The 21,592-nt window shown below is 41.4% G+C and overlaps 1 protein-coding gene across 1 annotated transcript; it reads left to right on the plus strand.

Annotated features, from left to right (window-relative positions):
* snx18a (sorting nexin 18a) lies at positions 1-19,077 on the plus strand. The gene is made up of 3 exons (XM_088336794.1): positions 1-946; positions 2,879-3,619; positions 18,330-19,077. Exons 1-3 carry the CDS (start codon positions 262-264, stop codon positions 18,581-18,583), a joined length of 1,680 nt encoding a protein of 559 aa, XP_088192920.1. The 5' UTR covers positions 1-261; the 3' UTR covers positions 18,584-19,077.
* Positions 19,078-21,592: the final 2,515 nt, after the last annotated feature.

A 21,592-nucleotide genomic window follows, 5' to 3' on the forward strand; every position in this document is an offset into this window, starting at 1 on the left:
GCAGCAGCAGGCAGCAGCAGGCAGCGTCCGAAAGAGATCCAAGGCAAGTCGGGGAGCGAGGAGCAACCTCCCTCGCGGGAGTCCAAAACGTCCGCGCTACACCGTTTTAGGAATATTGTTTTAGAAAAACGGAAATATAGACGTCGGGGGGCTAGCCGGGACTGATAGCTGCTCTCTTAACCCCGCCACCCGGCTAGGGTCAGTCGCTCGGAACTTCGCCCGCCGCCCCCTTGTGCTCTTTCACCCGCTTGGTTTCCGAGCATGGCGGCGCTTTTACAGGCAAGGGCCATTTATGACTTCAACTCGGAGAACCCTGGGGAGGTGTCCGTGCGTGAGAATGAGATTGTAAGTATATACAGCGAGCAGGACATTGATGGCTGGCTGGAGGGCAAGAACAGTAAAGGTGAGAGGGGGCTCTTCCCGGCGTCCTATGTGGAGATCCTAAGGGGGGACAACAACAACACACAGCCCGGGGATGCACAGCCGGAATCCCGCTATGCAAATGTTCCCTCCACGGGGAGGATGGAGGATGTCTTCCCTATGTCCGCGCAGCAACAGATTTACCAGCAGCCCAGTCAGGGCAGCGACGATGACTGGGATGACGACTGGGATGATAATTCCACCGTGGCAGACGAACCTGGTACCGGAGGAAGCCGGTACCGGGATTTTGAGGGCAACGGGGTGTCCACCTATAGAGTGTCCACCGCCTCCATGGCGAGAGGGCAGCACCCCAAGAGCTCGGCCACAGTGAGCAGAAACCTGAACCGGTTCTCCACCTTTGTCAAGTCCGGAGGAGAGGCTTTCGTGCTGGGTGAGGCGGCGGGTTTCGTCAAGGACGGGGACAAGATCTGCGTGGTGATGGGCCAGCACGGCCCAGAGTGGCAGGAGAACCCGTACCCGTTCACATGTGCCATAGACGATCCTACCAAGCAGACCAAGTTTAAAGGTAATCCCAAATTCTTCTATTAATCCATCCATCTTCTGCACCGCTTATCCACACCAGGATCGCGAGGTGCTGGAGCCCATCCCAGTCCCAATTTTTTAAACATGCAAAATGTGGGAAAATAGTAAATGTTTTTACATAAAATCTATCCATTCCATCCATTATCTGCACCGCTTATCCCCAGTAGGGTCGCGGGGGTGCTGTAGCCCATCCCTGCTATCTTTGGGCAGTGGGCAGGGGACACCCTGAACTGGTTGCCAGCCAGTCGCTCATTCACACCTCGGGACAATTTGGACCGGACAATTAACCTGACATGCATGTTTTTAGAATGTGGGAGGAAACCAGAGTGCCCGGAGGTAACCCACGCAAGCACGGGGAAAACATGCAAACTCCACACAGGAGGTTCGATCTCATGACCTCAGAACTGTGCCGCGCACTTGCTAACCACTGCATCGCCGTGGTTCCCCACATAAAATCTCTCTCTCTCTCTCTATATATATATATATATCTATATATATATATATCTATATATATATATATATATATATATATATATATACATATATACACAGTGGAACCTCGGTTCTCGACCATAATCCGTTCCAGAACCCTGTTCGAAAACCGATTTGTTCGATCACCGAAAATCGTTTTTCCCATTAAAAGTAATGTAAAATCGTTTTAATCCGTTCCAACAACCTTGACCATAAACATGAAGCTAACCCAGGCTAATCGTATGTTCGCGTCAGCGTAATCTTCCGTACGAAAGATTACGCTAACATGAACGTGTAAAAATAAAAAAATCAGGTCGTTTACATGTCATTTAGCACCCGGGTCTCCACAACAAGTGGCTAGCGCTTCATTGGAACATTCCAACACCCTGAATGTTTACTTCGAATCATAAAGCTAACCCAGGCTAATCCTACGTTCGCGTTATTGTAATCTTCCGTACGAAAGATTACGCAAACATGAACGTGTAAAAATGAAAAAAAAACAGGTCGTTTACACGTCATCTAGCACCCGGGTCTCCACCACAAGTGGTGAGCGGTTAAATGATAAAGAAAAGATTTATGAATAGGATTTCTTACCTTTCTGGTGGTCTGCAGAAGCCATGCTCTATTCCCTCGAAAGAAGGGAAACTCGCACATCTTCTTCATATTTTGCTATTATTTCTTTCTTAAATGCAATAGTTGTACGCACTACTCTTCTTTTTTCACCTGTAGCAACTTTGCTGCTTGCACCGACCTTCTTCCGAGGCATAATTAGGGGTTAAAACACTCCGTTCACCTATATTAAAAACTAAAGCAAAAAGGAGTGCGTGCTCACGTGACAACAGTTCTTCACGAGGGGTGGGGGCAATCTACACCCGTACGCTGCTCAGCATCGCCCCTAGCGTACCGGCGTTCGGACTCCGATTTTTTGAACGAAAAGCGAAGCAAGAATTTCTCGACATTTTTGGTCGAGAACCGATTTGTTCGAACTGAGAGGCGTTCGAAAACCGAGGTTCCTCTGTATATATATATATATATATATATATATATATATGCCAATGAAGCCCCCTGGGCTCCACCATCTCGGAGAAGAGCGCCGCGATGTCTGGAATTAACCGAAACAACAGAGCGTTTATCAAAACAATGCCTGCCGTCCTCCGTCATCAGGGCCCCTCTGCGTCTGGATGCACTGATTATCTTATCAGCCTCACGTCAGTTTCCGCCATTCCTGTAAACAATGTTTCAGACCCTGAACTTTCACTGCTCATTGAACTTAAGCCTACTCGGTGAAATTCTTCATTGCACTCAATAAATGTAACTTGTATTCAATCGTATAAATTCCTTTATAGTCAAATGTATAAAATCCTTCAGCATAATTGTGGGGACGATCACACTACGTTCTGTGTGTAACTGAAAAAAAAATCTGTTTTATGGAATACCTTTAAAGGGATGAAGAGCTACATGTCTTACAAGCTGACGCCTACACACACACAAGAGCAGGTTCACCGACGCTACAAGCACTTCGACTGGTTGTACGCCCGCCTGGTGGAGAAGTTCCCCGTCATCTCAGTGCCTCACATCCCCGAGAAGCAGGCCACGGGTCGCTTCGAGGAGGACTTTATCTCCAAGAGGCGGAAAGGCCTCATCTGGTGGATGAACCACATGACCAGCCACCCTGTGCTGGCGCGTTGCGACGTCTTCCAGCACTTCCTCACCTGCGGAGCTGACGAGAAGGCCTGGAAGACGGGCAAAAGGAAGGCGGAGAAGGACGAGATGGTGGGCGCCAACTTCTTCCTCACCATCAGCACACCGGCCGTGCCGCTGGACTTCCAGGAGGTGGAAAGCAAAGTGGATGGTTTCAAGGCCTTCACCAAGAGGATGGACGAAAGCGCCCTGCAACTCAACGCCACTGCCGGGGAATTTGCTCGCAAGCAGGTGAGCGGTTTCCGCAAGGAGTACCACAAGTTGGGCGTGTCCTTCAAGGTGCTTAGCCAAGCTTTCGAGATGGACCAGCAGGTCTACTCGGCCGGACTCAACCAAGCCTTATCCTTTACGGGGGATGCCTTCGAATCCATCGGCGATTACTTTGCAGAGCAACCTAACAAGGATCTGGATCCTATCATGGACCTTCTAGCTCTCTATCAGGGACACCTGGCCAACTATCCGGACATCATCCATGTTCAGAAAGGTAAGTGCACAGTGCAACAAACACATTTTCAAGTAAAATGATTATCAGCAGTTTGCCTTGTGCGATTGGCCCCCCAGGGCCGGTGGTGCAGTGCATTGAACATACACACATTCATTATCGAAATGATCTCCATAGTTTTTGGAAAAAAAATCCCAAACCCATTCAAGTGTTCACTCCTAAAACAAATGGTTTAATTTTAACCCAGTTTGGTTCAAAAATTGACCAACCTATTACTTGGGTTGATTTCACCCAACCTCCTGTGTAAAACGGGTGGCCCGCGGGCCAGATCCGGCCCACGAGACAAGGCTGAGGGAAGCGCAAGAGAAAAACGAGCTGCAGGTTGAAATATGTCCAGTTGATGTTCCCAAAGCCAGGTGCCTCTCACAAAGACGCTGGAGTTGGATTTCTCTCTCTTTTAATCTCTCTTTATCTCTTTTTCACGCTCTCTGTCTCTCTTTTTCTCTTTCTCTGTTCCTCTTTGTCTCTTTCTCTGTCTTTTTACCTTCTTTTGCTCTCGTCCTTTTTTTCTATTTCTCTCTTTTTCTCTCTCCCTTGCTTTCCCTTTCTCTTTCTACCCTTCTCTCTTTCTCTCCTCTCTTTCTATTTCTCTTTGGATTTCTTTCTTTCTCTCTTTCTTTCCCCCTCTCTCATTATTTCTCTTTTTATCCCTTTTGTTTTTCACGTGCTCTTTCTCTCTCTCTCTCTCTATCTCCCCCTTTCTCTGCTTCCTTGCCCCACACTCTCTTCATTCTCACCCTCTATTTCTCCCACTTTTTTATTCTTTTATTTTTTCTCCCCAATCTACTAGTCCGGCCCCCGAGAGAATGTTTGTTCGATTGTGTGGCCCCCGAGTTTAAATGAGTTTGACACCCCTGCATTAGACTGTAAACTTCAGTTTAGAGGACAAAATTTCTAGGAAAGCCTATGTGATGGCTCTATGTTTTCTGTTCACTGTTATGGCATACAGCCCTAAACAGATAGTTGTTTAGTGTTAGCATTTAGGATATCGTACCTAGGGATTAAGTTATCTGGTTGTTCGGAGTAAACAACGTTTTGTTTTGATATTTTTTGTTAGACTGTAAACTTCAGTTCAGAGTAGCATTAAGTTAAAGAAGTCGGTTGCTTTAAGAATTGTTCTTAAAGGCGGGTGCGTCATTTGAAAACTTAAGCCTGAAATCATGACTTTAAGCCAGAAGATGACAGCTGAATAACACATGTTTTGCGTCTATTTCTTAGACATGCCCGAATGAACTCTTCTTTTTTCATCCTTTTGGGGGTTTGTTCCGCCCCGAACATATAATAGTAAAATGAAAGCAGATAAGTGCAATGGAGAATGAAGCATAAGGGCTCTTTGAACTCAGTAGGGCATTGTTAACACGTCTTGAATAGAAAAAATATGTAACTTTCAACTTTTCAAGGAAACCTCAAACTACTGTTGGAATTAAATATCAAAATGTACCGTTTACCAAATTGTTTGAATTAGTTATCTGACTCCATTAACCAAACACAACCTACATTCACCCAATTTATGCACACTCGTTTCTTGAGGGAAAATATGAACAGGAAGCCGACATTTTCACCTGGGGGCAGATTTAATTTCCTTAACAAAAGAACGAAGTGAACTCCATCGTAAACGGCCGAATTAGTGACGGAGTCTCTGGGAAGCCCTCTTCTGAAGTCCTTTTGCTTTCTCTCCTTGGCCCACTTCTCCCCGCAAAATGACGTCTCGGCTCCTCCCATGGGCGTGCCAAGGAATTGTTTTGTGCCCACCGTTCTCACAACACAGCGCCTTGTTCTCAAAACAACACCTGCCGTCCTGTTATCAAAATTCCCCTAGACAAAATATTCTGCATTTGGAACGGCCTGCCCTGTCATTGAACTAAAGCCCAGTCAGTGAATATTTTGCATTAAACTCAATAAATGTAACTTGTATTCAATCGTATAAAATCCTTTATAGTCAAATGTATAAAATCCTTTGATACGGAACCCACCTTTAACTCTCCAAAGTGTGTGGGTTAAGTCACTTGCGTCTCAGGACGCCACAACAGTAGCACTTAATTTTCTTTTGCCATCATTGCTCAAATAGTTTGTCATGGTCAACAATGCAGAAGAGGCATGGGCCCGATTGTTCCCACTACTTGACCGGTCAGCGTCCAACATTGTTGGCCGATGACACAATGACACATAGTTTACAGATTTGTGTAGGGGAACGGTCGTGGCGCTTTTTGCAATAAAGCCACAATTGCTTCCTTCTGAGAGGAAATGAAGACCACACCAACACACGGCCAACGGTGTGTGCAACATGGTTATTGGTTAATGCCCTGCAGAATTTTGACTTCCTGTAGCTGTTGCTGAGCACCGTAACGAAAGCATCGCATTAAGGGTGTAACCTGGACCAGATAAGAGGATAATGTGTAATAATCCTTGTGATGCCATGTTCCAGCCATGCCCCACAAACGTGACATTAATAATTCATTCACGAGAATGTCTTATGTCCACGTTCGATATTTCAAGCTTTCAACTGCCTAAGGCTTCGGAAATGTTCGACTTGTACGAAAGATGACTCAAAAGATGACCCGCGGTACAAAATTCAAGTTTTAAGGCCGTGTCAACTGATCAGAATATTCAGGAAAAGTTCTAACTTCTTTAATTTGTTCGTAAATTGCCTCAGTGCTATATTTTGTATGTTTATAATTTATTCAAGTATGTTTAAGTCTTGTATAATTAACCTGTATTATTTTGTACTAAAAGATAAACATTTCACAAAAGAATATGCTCTGTGAAGATACATAAAGTTAAGTTTAAGTTACTTTCGGAAGATGGGCTTCAAGAGTTAGGTTACTTCCTCCTCCGCGGTAAAAAGTGGCCGGAAAAAAACGATCCAACCATCTTCTCAACCGCATCTAGCTTTTCTATTCCACTTTCATTTCGAAAGAAACGGCTTGCCTCTTCTTTACACTTTACAGTTCTTAGCGCGCTGGAGATACAGTATAGAATGTTTACACATGAAGTAAGAAGAGGAATTTTTTCTTCCGGGTGGATGCTGGGTAACCTCTCACAGCGCCACCATACGCCGGTAGCGGCGGAAAGAAGCACTACAGTATTGTCATGTAGGCAATAAGGCGCAATACAAAATGTAATTTGCAGCTATGTCCGAATATTTTTCGACATCCCGTAAAAATGTTCGTATCTACCGTTTTTCGGAAGTCGAATGGTCATACGTAGGGGAGCGTCTGTATTGTTTTCTACCTGAAGGTGTGGAGGAGTGTCTTACCTGGGGGTCAGCAACAAGGATAAGGCAGTGAATCTCACGGGGATTGAGTAAAGTCAGGTATAGGTCGCTTTTAATTGAAAATTCCCTCCCAATAAATGAAAGAATTGTTAGTCAAGTCATGTTTATTTGTGACGCCCTTAATCACAAAGAGTCTCAAAGGGCTGCACAGATCAAAGACTATTGCAAACTATTATTACAGACTATTATGACACCATGCTCTCATCTTAAAACTACATGAGGGCAAATAATACACATATCATCAACCTAAAATATAGATAATTCATATGCTATAGAGTAGAAGTGTATTTTAAGCTTAGATTCAAACATTTCCACTGAGGTTGCAGATCGAATATCAGGGGGAAGAGCATTCCACAGCACCGGGGCCGGGATGGAGAATGCTCTCGAACCTGCGGATCTCTTCTTGGCTCTTGGGATCACTAGTAGACCAGCGTTCTCAAAACGAAGGCTCCAGACTGGAACATAGGGAGGAATTAAATCTGAAAGATATGAGGGAGCAAGTCCATGCATGATTTTGTATACTACCAACAAACCTTCAAATCACATCTTAAGCTAACAGGGACCCAATGCAGGTTAGCTAAAATCGGGGTCATGTGATCAAACTTTCTTGTCTTAGTTAAAAGCCTGGCTGCAGCATTTTGTACCAGCTGAAGGCTCTTGATTTTAACTTCAGGAGACCGGAGAGTAGTGCATTACAGTAATCGAGACCGAAAGTAACAAACGCGTGAATTATAATCCACGCATCCGACTAGTAGAGATTCAAGATAAGGCTGTGAATCTCGCAGGGATTGAGTAAAGTCGCTTTTGATTGAAAATTCCCTCCCAATAAATGAGAGAATTGCATTTTTGTAAAGAAAGTACACAATTGGACTTCAATAATAACTGTGGCCCGGCTTACCAAAAATGGTCTTGCTATTCGGCTAAATTCCAAAATAACGCTGTTGACTTGTGCGCCCGATTTGACATACTAGGCCCTTTGACTCAACTCTAATAATCTCAGAGAGTCATCATTCTCTCGTCAGTTGACCTCAACAGCTGACTCAGGCTTCTGTTTATCCTAAAGATGACTACTTGCTTAACAGCAGGGAGCGGGAACGTGCCAGCAAAAAGAGCTTCTGATGTTTGCTGGTTCTTGCTCATAAACTGCAGCCTGTTTATTCATCCTAAGTGCTATTTATGCAATAACCGCGTCAGCTTCCTGGTGAAGTTCCTTGCAGCTTTGTTTCCTTCTCATAAAATAACATTGACATGTTTACTGCATGAAAAGACAGAAACGAAAGCAACAGGGAGGGAGGCGAAACCAGTAGAAGGCCCATTGAACATCTCAATTGATCGCCATCTCTGCAGCACTCTGTTAGCATTTCGCCTGAGAGCGATGTTTGTCCTAGTTAAGCCCGTTGAGTGCCGTGTCATTTATTTGAGACCGGCATCTCAAACTCGCGGCCTGTGGGGCAAATTGCGGCCGGCGAGATTGTAGTTTGATGAAAGTGTAAAGGGACAATGTGTAAGCCGCTATCGGTGTGTTTGTGTGTGTGAATGGAGTGCATTGTAAAGCGGTTTGAAAGTCCTCAGTGACTTGTTAAAGCGCGATTAAATACAGTCCATTTACCATTTAGCGCATTCTAGTGGTAGAAAACATTAATTGAAAAACAATATTGAAAAACACATATACTATGATATAAATGTGCATTTTTAAAATACTCATGGTTTGAGGAATTTGCATTTATTTTACATGAAGCATGCCTAGAGGGAGCTGACATCAATGTCGGCCATCTTTCTGGTACTGCTACCCCCAGAGGCCTTTTTTCATTTTTGTTTCTTTACAGCGTACTCACACTAGTTTTTTTTAATTTTCACAATCAAATCAAGTCCTAAATTAATACTTCCGAATTGAGCAATAGTGGAACAAAAATTCGAAACTTTTCTTTCCGTATCATAGGCATCAATGTCAGGTCGCTGAAGTTTCCTTTAATCCTGGAAAAACGATTACAAGCGAATGCAAATCGTTCTATTGCAGCAGAAACTACACAAAAAAGAGATGTTTTTAAAGGGGGATTACCTCAGATTTTCAGTTTTTCCTTGCCCTCATGTAGGTTTTAGATCAGGGGATGCTGTAATAATAATCTGTAGTCTGTTATGGTCTGTAGTCTGTACAGCCCTTTGAGACTCCTTGTGATAAAGGGCTATACAAATAAACACAACTTGACTATTTTTTTTTGTTTGTTTTCTCTTTTTTGACCGCTTTTTCATGTCATTATTTTTATTCTTTTCTTTGTTCTCCTTTTTCTTTCATTTTTCCCTCTATTTTTCCTTTGTTCCCTTATTTCTCTTTTTATTTTCCTATCAATTTTAGTTGTTTCCACTTGATTTTATTCATTTTTCCTGTTTTCTCTGATTTTGCGTCCTAGACCCATTTTTAATTGTTTTTTTCTGAAAAAGACCGGGAAAAAATTGAGAGGAAAAAAGTTGCGCTCTGCTCACAAGAAGTCTCAAAGAGTTGCGCAGACCACATTATGACACCATCCCCTGATCTAAAACCTACATGTGGGCAAGGAAAAACTCAAAAACCTCAACATGAGGAAAATGAAAAAACCTTGAGAAGGGACCGCACATGAGGTAATCCCCCTTCCAGGATGATCAGGCTGCAATGGATGTTACATTAAAAATCAATAAACGTAAGATATACAATAATTAAAGTATAATATAAAATAAAATATAAAATAAATAAGATGACCAGGTTGCAATAGATGTAGCATTAACAAACAAAACACAGACATAGTCAACATGAAATTTAGGTCATTCATAAGCTATAGAATAGAAGTGTGTTTTAAGCCTAGATTTAAACACTTCCACTGATGTTGCAGATCGAATCTCAGAGATTCCACAGCACCGGGGCCCAAATGAAGAATGCTCTCGAACCTGACTCGTGTAGTTTATATATCACAGTCTTGTTCCACGGACCTACTGAGGAGATCATTTCTCGCTCATGCCATGAGGCTCTTTAACTCCACCCAGGGTAATAAAAGCCCACATAAAACCCCAACCCCTCATTTGCACATTACCCTATTTTATTACAGTGTGTATTTTTCGTAACACTATTTAAATGCTCTTTATTAACACGCTATATTTGGTATTTTTGTATTCTATATCTTTTATTTTATTTTTGAACACAAGGATACTGCTGGAAGTATGAATTTCCCTACGGGGATGAATAAAGTATCTAGCTAGCTATCTTCATCGAGAATAGTGAACCTTTTTTTTATCAGAGCTTTTTTGCTGTAAACACAATTTGGCCCAACCTCAACCAGACAGTAGCTCCAGAGGCTTCCAAGTCAGTTGAGTTTAAGACCCCTGATTTGTGACAACCTATTGTTGCTTTGTTAGGGAAAAAAATTGAAATAGGGTGAGAAAGGATCTTGCTGGCAGGCGTCAAATGTTCCGCGCCGACGCGACGAGATAGGGATTGTTGCTGAGGTAGCACGCTCGCCAAGCATTACGTAATGAGGGATTACGTAACGCCGGCCCAGTTAGGGCTCTGTGCCACCTGCACTCTGCCCCCCCTGGGAAGGGATCTCCTCAGAGGCGTTTGGTGGACCATAAGGTCCAACATATGTGGGGCACTCTCATTGGCAAGGGCGCTTTGAAAACCTTAGATATTGTCTGAGTCACGGCTTGTATTGCACAATTTTTTTTGGGTGTAAATATTTTATTTTTACCTTGTGTTAAAGGTGGAGTGAGCCATTTCAAAACTTAAGCCTGCAATCCTTTATTTCTTAGAAACGCTCAAATATACTCTTTTTCCCATATTTTTGGGGGGTTTGTTCCGTCCCGAACAGGCCTGATAATAGTAAAATAAAAGCAGATAGGCGCAATGGAAAATACAGCATAAAGGCTCTTTGAACTCATTTGGGCATTGCTGTCACTATTATATGACGCAAATTCATTACAATCTAAATATAAATCCAGAAACAAAATAATAAAATCTGCTATTGTATAGCGCTTTTCAAGTCAATGAAGACCTCACAAAGCGCTTTACAATGTGCTTAACACTTACCCTCTCACACACACTCGAATACTGATAGCAGCGTCAGCGACTCAAGGCAACTACCTGCTTATTGAGTGCGTGCCCCCTGTGTATAGCTCCGCCCAGTCATACCGCTCACCCTATCAAATTGCTCTAGGTGATTTGCTATACCTTCTGGGTAAAACTTTTGATTTGGTTTAAATTTTGTTCTTAAGCTTTTCATCATAAAATGGCTCAACAATGAACATAAATTGTTTAATGAGCTTCCATATAAAGGATTACTTTGTGATCCATAGCAACAGTGGAGTCTGTTGGTGTGACTTCTTAAATGTAAACTGTAGATAAAACGTTTCCTATTTATACTTGACTTAACCTAAATTATTATCAGTTTTGTCTGGGTTTTGCATGTGTCACAATCAGCTCTGCATAAAACAACATATGAAAACGTTTCATTATTTCTATTTTATCTCCGAGCCATATGTACTCAAGAAAAGAGCCATATATGGCTCGCGAGCCATAGGTACTCATGAAAAGAGCCCTATACGGCTCGCGAGACATATGTACTCATGAAAAGAGCCGTATATGTCTCGCGAACCATATGTACTCATGAAAAGAGCCATATATGGCTCACGAGCCATATGTACTCATGAAAAGAGCCATAAATGTCTCGCGAGCCATATGTACTCATGAAAAGAGCCATATATGACTCGCGAGCCATATACACTCATGAAAAGCCATATGTACTCATGAAAAGAGCCATATATGGCTCGCGAGCCATATGTACTCATGAAAAGAGTCATACCAGCTCAGTAGCCTAGATGGTAGGGCGCCCGCTTTGAGACTGGGAGGTCGCTGGTTCGCGCCTCGGCCGAGTCATACCTAAGACTTATAACATTGGTAAAATGGCAGCGCCCTCTGTTGGCTGCGGCTGCATCGGCTCGCTACAACGGGTCAGGTGTATCGACATTTCGTTCTGTGTACATTGTTACAAAGAATGACAATACAAAGGAAATTATTATTATTATTATTATTATTATTATTATATAAGGCTCGCGAGCCATACGTACTCATGAAAAGAGCCACAATATGGCTTGTGAGCCGTTATGTGCTTATGAAAAGAGCCATATATGGCTCGTGAGCCATTATGTACTTATGAAAAGAGCCATATATGGCTCGCGAGCCATATGTACTCAGGAAAAGAGCCGTATATGGCTCGCTAGCCATATATACCTATGGAAAGAGCCATATATGGCTCGCGAGGCATAGGTACTCATGAAAAGAGCCGTATATGGCTCGTTAGCCATACAGGGAGTGCAGAATTATTAGGCAAGTTGTATTTTTGAGGATTAATTTTATTATTGAACAACAACCATGTTCTTAATGAACCCAAAAGTCTCATTAATATCAAAGCTGAATATTTTGGAAGTTGGAGTGGGGCTTTTTTAGTTTTAGCTATTTTAGGAGGATATCTGTGTGTGCAGGTGACTATTACTGTGCATAATTATTAGGCAACTTAACAAAAAACAAATGTATACCCATTTCAATTATTTATTTTCATCAGGGAAACCAATATAACAGCTCAACATTCACAAATATACATTTCTGACATTCAAAAACAAAACAAAAACAAATCAGTGACCAATATAGCCACCTTTCTTTGCAAGGACACTCAAAAGCCTGCCATCCATGGATTCTGTCAGTGCTTTGATCTGTTCACGATCAACATTGCGTGCAGCAGCAACCAAAGCCTCCCAGACACTGTTCAGAGAGGTGTACTGTTTTCCCTCCTTGTAAATCTCACATTTGATGAGGGACCACAGGTTCTCTATGGGGTTCAGATCAGGTGAACAAGGAGGCCATGTCATTAGTTTTTCTTCTTTTAGACACTTTCTTGCCAGCCACGCTGTGGAGTACTTGGATGCGTGTGATGGAGCGTTGTCCTGCATGAAAATCATGTTTTTCTTGAAGGATGCGGACTTCTTCCTGTACCACTGCTTGAAGAAGGTGTCTTCCAGAAACTGGCAGTAGGACTGGGAGTTGAGCTTGAGTCCATCCTCAACCCGAAAAGGCCCCACAAGCTCATCTTTGATGATACCAGCCCATACCAGTACCCCACCTCCACCTTGCTGGCGTCTGAGGCGGACTGGAGCTCTCTGCCTTTTACCGATCCAGCCACGGGCCCATCCATCTGGCCCATCAAGACTCACTCTCATTTCATCAGTCCATAAAACCTTAGAAAAATCCGTCTTGAGATTTTTCTTGGCCCAGTCTTGACGTTTCAGCTTGTGTGTCTTGTTCAGTGGTGGTCGTTTTTCAGCCTTTCTTACCTTGGCCATGTCTCTGAGTATTGCACACCTTGTGCTTTTGGGCACTCCAGTGATGTTGCAGCTCTGAAATATGGCAAAACTGGTGGCAAGTGGCATCTTGGCAGCTGTACGCTTGACTTTTCTCAGTTCACGGGCAGTTATTTTGCGCCTTGGTTTTTCTACACGCTTCTTGCGACCCTGTTGACTATTTTGAATGTAACGCTTGATTGTTCGATGATCACGCTTCAGAAGCTTGGCAATTTTAAGAGTGCTGCATCCCTCTGCAAGATATCTCACTATTTTTGACTTTTCAGAGCCTGTCAAGTCCCTCTTCTGACCCATTTTGCCAAAGGAAAGGAAGTTGCCTAATAATTATGCACACCTGATATATGGTGTTGATGTCATTAGACCACACCCCTTCTCATTACAGAGATGCACATCACCTGATATGCTTAATTGGTAGTAGGCTTTCGAGCCTATACAGCTTGGAGTAAGACAACATGCATAAAGAGGATGATGTGGTCAAAATACTCATTTGCCTAATAATTCTGCACTCCCTGTATGTACTCATGAAAAGAACCGAATGTGGCTCGCGAGCCTTATGTACTCATGAAAAGAGCCGTATATGGCTCGCGAGCCATATGTACTCATGTAAAGAGCCTTATATGACTCGCGAGCCGTAGGTTCCAGACTCCTGTTATAGCCTGAAAACAATTCAATATGTCTTTTCACAACTAATTGACGTTCCTTTTAGAAACCAATCTCCAATTTACTTCAAACCGCTTTTGTTTCTCCAGAAAAGTTTGCGTTGTTCTCGGCTGCTCAGTTGGGGCAACAGGATGGGGTCTTTGACACTGCAACGTCTTTGTGGTTAAAAGGAAATGGCTCGACTTTGGTTTCAGTGCGAGGTTGCGAAGCATCGTCGTGTCTCAATTTGCTCGCGCCACAAAAACGTGTGTGCAACTGCTCCCGTCGTGCAGAAAAACGATTTCTTTGCGTCTGACTTAGTAATGATTAAACAAGCGGCCGTTTGAGCTCAAGGGGTCACATGATAGGAAAAAAAAAACAGAGGGCTGCATTAGTAGATTAAACAGAAAGAAAGAAAAGGATGAGAAAGAGAAAAAGAGAGGGAGAAAGACAGTAAAAGGGAAAATAAGGAGAAATAGAGCAAGAATGAGAGAGAAATAGAGAGTCAAGTCACATTTTCTATATAGCCTTTAATCACAAGATGTCTCAAAGGCCACACTTACACCATCCCCTGATCTTAAACCAACATCCGGGCAAGAAAAACTCAAAACATCAGCACGAAGAAAATAAGAAAGCTTGAGAAAGATAAGAAAATATGAGAGAGAGAGATAAAGAAGGATAAAGAAGGAGAGAAAAAAATAGAAAGAGAATACAGTAGAATAAGAAAGACAAAAAAGAAAGGCAAAGAGAAACAAAGAGAGAGAGCGATAGAGAGAGAGAGAGGGGGGGAGAAGGAAAGAGAAAAAAAGAAGCAGAAAGAGAGAAAGAAAGAGGATAAAGGGTCAAAAAGAAAGACAGAAGAAAAGGAGGCAGATAGTGAGAAAGAGAGAAGAAAATGAGTCAGAAAGAAAAAGAGCGAGAATAAGAGTAAGGAAAACAGAGAGAAAAGAGGGAGAAAAAGAGAGAAGAGAAAGTTAGTTAAGACAGGAATATAAAGGAGTAAACCTCTGTCTTTCTATTTCTCTTTGGATTTCTTTCTTCCTCTCCCTTTCTTTCCCTTTCTCTCACGACTTCTCTTTTTATCTCTTTTGTTTCTCACACTCTCTCCCTCTCTCCCTTTTTTTCTTCCTTTGTCCCGCCCTCTCTCCTTTACCCTCTCTCTTTCTCTTATTTCTTTATCTCTCTTTTTTTTTCTTTAATCCCCGACAGAATGTTTGTTCTATCGTGTGGCCCCCGAGTTAAAATGAGTTTGAAACCCCTGCTGTAGACGATGATGATTTGAGGTACTTGTGTTTTTCCCTTGAAATAGCCACTGACTTTCCCGGGCGGAGAACAATTCCTTAAAAGGAGTTTCGTAATCCTTAATCGTGTGAGTGTGCAAAGTTGGTCATTGAACCTTCAGACTGTTGCAACAAGGAAAAGAAAGCAAATATAAAATCGTTTCATCCAAGTTAAAAATGAACACTTCCTCTCTAGACGCCAATCTATAAATATTACCTTTCGGCATCTCTTCTCATAGACGCCGTTTATCCTCAATCAGGGGTCTCCAACTCAATTGAGTTAAGGGCCTTCGAAGCTAGTTTCTGCAAGAGGTTGGGACAAATGGGGTTTAACACAAAAACAGCTCTGATAAAAACATTCCGCTATTCTTAAAGGGACAGTGTTTTTTTTTCCACTAGAGGTCACTGTAATGTGTAGTCAGGGTTGGGTAGGGTTACTTTAACTGGATTACTTTCAATTACTTTTGGATTACTCCAATACCAAATATGCTAAAAAAGGACAAAAGAAACTAAATATGAATAAAATGATGACTCACAACACGTGGTAAGCTTTCTCTCCTGGCTTTGATCTCTTTGATCTCCGGCAAAACTAACATAAAATGCGACAGAAACAAAATGAAAATAAATCCAAACAGCTCGCCAACATCATTTTTGTTGTTCCATGTATTCCGTTACTCCCCAAGCCTGCACAAAATGTAGTAATTTTATTCATATTTAGTTTCTTTTGTCTTTTATTAGCATATTTGGTATTGGAGTAATCCAAAAGTAATTGAAAGTAATCCAGTGAAAGTAACCCTACCCAACCCTGTGTGTAGTGCAACCAAAACTGAGTCTAAGGAAGACTACAACCATCGAAAACTGAAAGTAAGCAAAAAGCACCCCGTTTCTTCCAACTTTTACCTAGAATTTCTTAAGAAGGACAAAAGGAAATAGAAGGGGAATAGATAATTTTTAAAGGGAATAAAACATAGGGAAGAAATAAGAAATAAAAGGCAAAAAAGGAAAAAAAAAAGGAGTAGGGGGAAAAAGGAAATGGTCTAAAACAAAAATAAGGAAAGAAATAAAAGAAAGGAATTAAAGAGCAAGACAAGTTGGGGGAAAATGCAATTTTCTCTTTTTTCTTTAATTGTTTTTATTCTGTTTTTTTATTTTTTTTTTCATTTTTCAATTCTTGATTTACTTCTTTTTCCTCTTTTCTTTTATTTGCCCCTTCTATCTTTTTTTTAAAATGTCCTTTTCTTTTTAATTTTCACAATCTCAACTAAGCCTGGGGGATAAAACTATAACGATAATTTTCATCATCTAATTTTTGCCAAAATAGATCATTAAATCGTTTGATGAAAGTCGATAATTCAAACTGTAATTACACCACCCGAACACGAGAGAAATTAGGGGCGCTAATGCAATGAAAAGTTTCAGACCAACATTCGGGAGAGGAAGTAGGTGATGTGTACTAGGTGAAATAATAAGTGATGTGAACTCAATAGCAACAGTCATAAACATTTAACTTCTCTTACCTGATAGTGTTCACTACAAACCCACGCAATTTTGACGAGTGCCTCGGTCCAATCTTTTGGCTTTGTATCAAAGCACAACTGTCTTTTTTTCTTTGATCAAGAGTGTCCACTGAGATCCTATAACTTCAATTTACGATTACTTACGTTTTTTTCTCTGATTCTGACACCCAAACACACATCATGACGACATTCTAACACCCAAATAGCAGCGACAGCTTTCGTTGCCTCAGTTTTGGACCAGCGCAAGTTTGTTTTCCTCCATCTTTGGTTGTTATTTCACTGTGTGACGTTTAATGGTTTTCCATATACCGTATAAATATAACACAAATTTGACTCCCTCCCGTGGTTACCTAAAGAGTGTTAAGGTTCTTATTTGTCCTAAATAATGGTTTCAAAACAAGCTGAAAGCAAAGTTCTTCTGTAAAAATGTCTCAAAATACTGCAAACATGAACCAGTTTACCATCAGTGCAGCTGGGCAAAGGAGAAATAGTGCGCGTGTCCTGTCCCGTGTGTAACTCCGCCCATTCCAACCACTCACCCAATCAATTTGGTCTGGGTGCTTTACTAGAACTTCTGGGTTAAACGTTTTTTTGGGGTGTTGAAGTTTGTTCTGTGATACCCTGATTGTTAACTGTAATGAAAATTGTGTCCTATCTATACAGTGATGTTCAAAATGGTAGCAGTGCAATGTGACTAACCAGAATATCTCAGCTTTATGTATAGTTTTTATTACATGCCAAACAAGTTACCAGTAGGTGGAGTAGATTCTCAGAAAACAAACAAGACCCACCATTCATAACAGGCACGCTCCGAAGGCTGTGCAGTTGGGGTGTGTTAAAAAATAGCAGTGTCTGCTGTCGAATGTACAAACTCAAAACTATTTTGTAGTTCCAAAAAAGGAAGGATTTAGCAATCCTAACATTTAGTTGCATGACCACAGTTTTTTAGAACTGCTTCACATCTGAGTCGACCAACTTTTGCCAACTTTCAGTTGTCATTTTACTGCATGGTGGCTTATCAACATTGCACAATTCATTTATATTTCTTAATGTTGCTTCACAAACAGCCTTTTTGATATCGCCCAACAAGTTCTCGATTGGATTAAGATCTGGGAATTGAGCTGGCCTCTCAATAACATTAATTGGTTTGAACCTTCGACTTTGCTCTTCTACTGGTGTGTTTGAGGTCATGGTCTTGTTGAAACACCCATTTAGAGGGCATGTCCTCTTCAGCATAAGGCAAGATAAGCAATTGAAGGATCTCGACATACACAAACTGATCCAATATCCCTGGTATGCAATAAATGGGCCCAACACCAGAGTAGGATAAATATGCCCAGACTATGATACTTGCACCACCATGCTTCACGGTCTTCAATGTATACTGAGGTTTAAATTCAGAGTTTGGAGCGGGTCTCACACACGGTTGGTGGTCCCTGGACCCAAAGAGGACAATTATACTTTCGTCTGTATTGCTTAGCTCATCATGGAAAAATATAATAAAAAGCGCAGACCTTATTTTATCTCCGAGCTATATACTAGGTTCCCGATCCGTGTTCTATACGGTTAAACAATCCAACATGGGTTCTGTTTTGTGCGAGCAGGGGCACTGACCAAGGTGAAGGAGAGCCAACGTCACGTGGAAGAGGGCAAGATGGAGGCCGGGCAGGCGGAGGACATCACGGAGCGCTGCAACATCATCTCGTGCGCCACGCTAGCCGAAATCCAGCATTTCCACCAGATCCGAGTTCGAGACTTCCGTGCGCAGATGCAGCATTTCCTGACGCAGCAGATGGCCTTCTTCCGCAAGATCACCGCCACGTTCGAGGAGGCGCTAGGCAAATACGAAGCCGCCTAGCCGAGCCACGCCTCGCACTTTGAACTGACGGCCAGCAGGGGGCGCTGCCGCTAGAAGGGCAACCGCAAATCTGGGAGAACGAACGGGGTTAGTTGATGCAGGGGGTGTCCAATAGGGCTTCACGATTCACCAAAATCAAATTGTCATCGCGATGTGACACCTCCGTTATTTCAAGGATTTATAGACAGCCACCCAGAAGAGGGCGCTGTTTACTTAAGTTTACCCCTGTAAAATTAACATAAAACCTCAGTTCAAGACGTACCCGAAGTAAATTGAATGCTGTTGTTGAACCGTTTGGAGAATCTGGGCGGTTTTGGTCTCTTTTGAATGGTAACACTCTCAAGTTTTATTACTGCAAGCAATGTTCCCTCTAATTTTCCTCGGGTCTGAGCGTTCACACAAAGTGGGTGAGCAACGCTTGAAACAACAGTGAGCAACCATAATCCCAAGTGTGGCAAGATAATTAATTATCAAAACTCTATCTATTTATCTATCTATCTATCTATCTATCTATGAAGTTACATTTTGCTGAGTTTCCGGCAATGCAAAATTATTTTTTCTCTTACTATTGCAAAGGTTGTACGGCCAACAAACGTCATTTGTTCTTACAATTCTTTGACAAGATATCCATTTCTTTTTATTTCCTGACATATTTTGTCGCATAATATTAACATTTTTGGGGGCTTATTTAGTCGGTTGTAAGATACAGAACTGTACTTAATCACATTTTTTAGTGGAAGTACAATGTTGGCAACGAGATTCACTTGATATAATTGGAAATTATTTGAATGCAACACAAACTTTTTCTTCTTTTTTCCGTGTTTTTTTCTACTTTTTTTTTTTAATTCCTTTAAAAAAAAAATCTCATTGTGTTTATTTTTTCCGAGCTGTTACTTTTTTCTTTTTGTTCTCTATTTACTTTTTTCCTACATTTCTTTCTTTTTTTCTGGCTTTTTTCTAAATGTTTCCTTCTTTTTTTCTCTTCCTTTTGTTTCTTTTTTTCTCAGCCTTTCCCTACTTTTTCATTTTGGTATTTTTTTCTTTTTTGTTCTATTCACCCATTCTTTTAAGTCATTTTGTGCATAATTTGACATAATATTTGGTCATGTTGGGATTAAAGAAGCAAAAACAACCTGAAGAGCCAATTAGGACCCGAAAGAGCCGGGTTTCTTTTAGAAGAAGCCGGTTCTCGACAAACTCTACTAACTTTACTCAACTTCGTTCTACTTCGACACGACTTCAAAATACGGCATTTAGGACACAACGTCAGGGGAACCCGTGTATTTTTACCTTCATGCACTGTAACTTTGACTTAAGTCGCTTCTTAATTAGTAATTTTGAGCCCTCATTTTTGTGCGCTGGCTAGATTTTCTTGTGCGCTGAGAATGTGCGAGCAGTGCGCAATTGCGCACGCGCGCAGCTTAGAGGGAACACTGACTGCAAGTGCTACTAACACTGAGTTATCTAAGTTGGAACACGCAGAAATGAAAGTTATTATTCTCACCTGGATTTGGTTTTGCATCATATGCCTGCAGATGAGTGACTCTTAGCTGGAAAACAGCTTGGACAATACCATGAAGCCTTATCTGGTCCCAGGACAAATCCGATCACCATCTAAAAAACTCAACGGGAGTTTTTTTTAAACATTTTCTAAGGCGTGACTGGTGACATCATACAGACATTTTTTTTTGCTTGTCAACAGTTTTGATGGCCCTGTCACGAGTAATAACCCCTTGAATTCATAAGTGGGATCAAAAACGACACCATGGATTGTTATTTTTCAAAATCTTTAAATGTAATGTAATCAGGGTTGGGTGGGGTTACTTTAACTTGATTACTTTCAATTACTTTTGGATTACTCCAATACCAAATATGCTAATAAAAGTCAAAAGAAACTAAATATGAATAAAATGATGACTCACAACACGTGGTAAGCTTTCTCTCCTGGCTTTGATCTCTTTGATCTCCGGCAAAACTAACATAAAATGCGATAGAAACAAAACCAACATCATTTTTGCCGTTCCATGTATTCCGTTACTCCCCAAGCCTGCACAAAATTTAGTCATTTTATTCATATTTAGTTTCTTTTGTCTTTTATTAGCATATTTGGAATTGGAGTAATCCAAAAGTAATTGAAAGTAATCAAGTTAAAGTAACCCTACCCAACCCTGGTTGTAATAATGTCATATTCCAAGTATTTCTCATAAAACATGTGTATGACATGATGCCATAGTACATTTACTGTCAATTCACTCTGAGATTGAAAATAAGCACATAAGTTTGCCTTAAGAGTTAGCTTGAGGCACAATAAAATGAGATGGGTTGATTGATTGATTTTTTTAAATTGACTTTTGAAAAAAAATAATCATCCACTACAAGGTTATAAAAATAAAATGAGATGTGGTTCCTCTCAAATGTGCCGATTAACAGGTGAGGAAGCAGTGATTGATAGACATTTTATTTATTTTTTTACTGATCATCAAAGATTTCAGTAAATTCAAAATAACCAGAAAAAAAATTGACAAAACAGGGCATTATCGCCATCTACTGTGAAGGAGTGTAATTGGCCCTCTGTTTTTTCTAAGTATTATTTTGCCAAGGCAAAGGCCTGCGACCCAATTTTGGGTCCCGGCCCACTAGTTGAGAAACACTGCCCTAGACGGGAACTACAAATAGCATCTGTTGTTTTAAGTATTTTGAACACGTGTAGCCAAACACTGTAACAGTGGTCTCCAACGTTGTGCTTACGGGCACCAGGTGGGTGAGTCGCCCGCAGACAGGTTCTGAAAATAGCTTACCAGTAATTGGGATTTTCTAGGAAATGTAATTCCTAACCGCTTCAGTGGTGGATGAGCCTATTTTAACAATACTTATATGGATTCCAACCTGGTAATAACACGGTAATAACATAGTAACGACATAGTAATGACATAACTTATTTTACAAATGCAATCAAACTGTTAGCCTTTTGCGCTAATGCATGACACAAAAGTAGATTGGTGAACCCTT

The sequence above is a fragment of the Urocampus carinirostris genome, chromosome 5, assembly GCF_059441175.1.
Source record: "Urocampus carinirostris isolate Australia breed hairy pipefish chromosome 5, RoL_Ucar_1.0, whole genome shotgun sequence".
Taxonomy (NCBI): domain Eukaryota; kingdom Metazoa; phylum Chordata; class Actinopteri; order Syngnathiformes; family Syngnathidae; genus Urocampus; species Urocampus carinirostris.

Bases quoted from the DNA above. Each gene is read 5' to 3' on its own strand.
- snx18a (XM_088336794.1), top strand. From the start codon at position 262: ATGGCGGCGCTTTTACAGGCAAGGGCCATTTATGACTTCAACTCGGAG. The intron at 947-2,878 runs GTAATCCCAAAT...ATACCTTTAAAG, and splicing joins CAAGCAGACCAAGTTTAAAG to GGATGAAGAGCTACATGTCT. The intron at 3,620-18,329 runs GTAAGTGCACAG...TTGTGCGAGCAG, and splicing joins CATCATCCATGTTCAGAAAG to GGGCACTGACCAAGGTGAAG.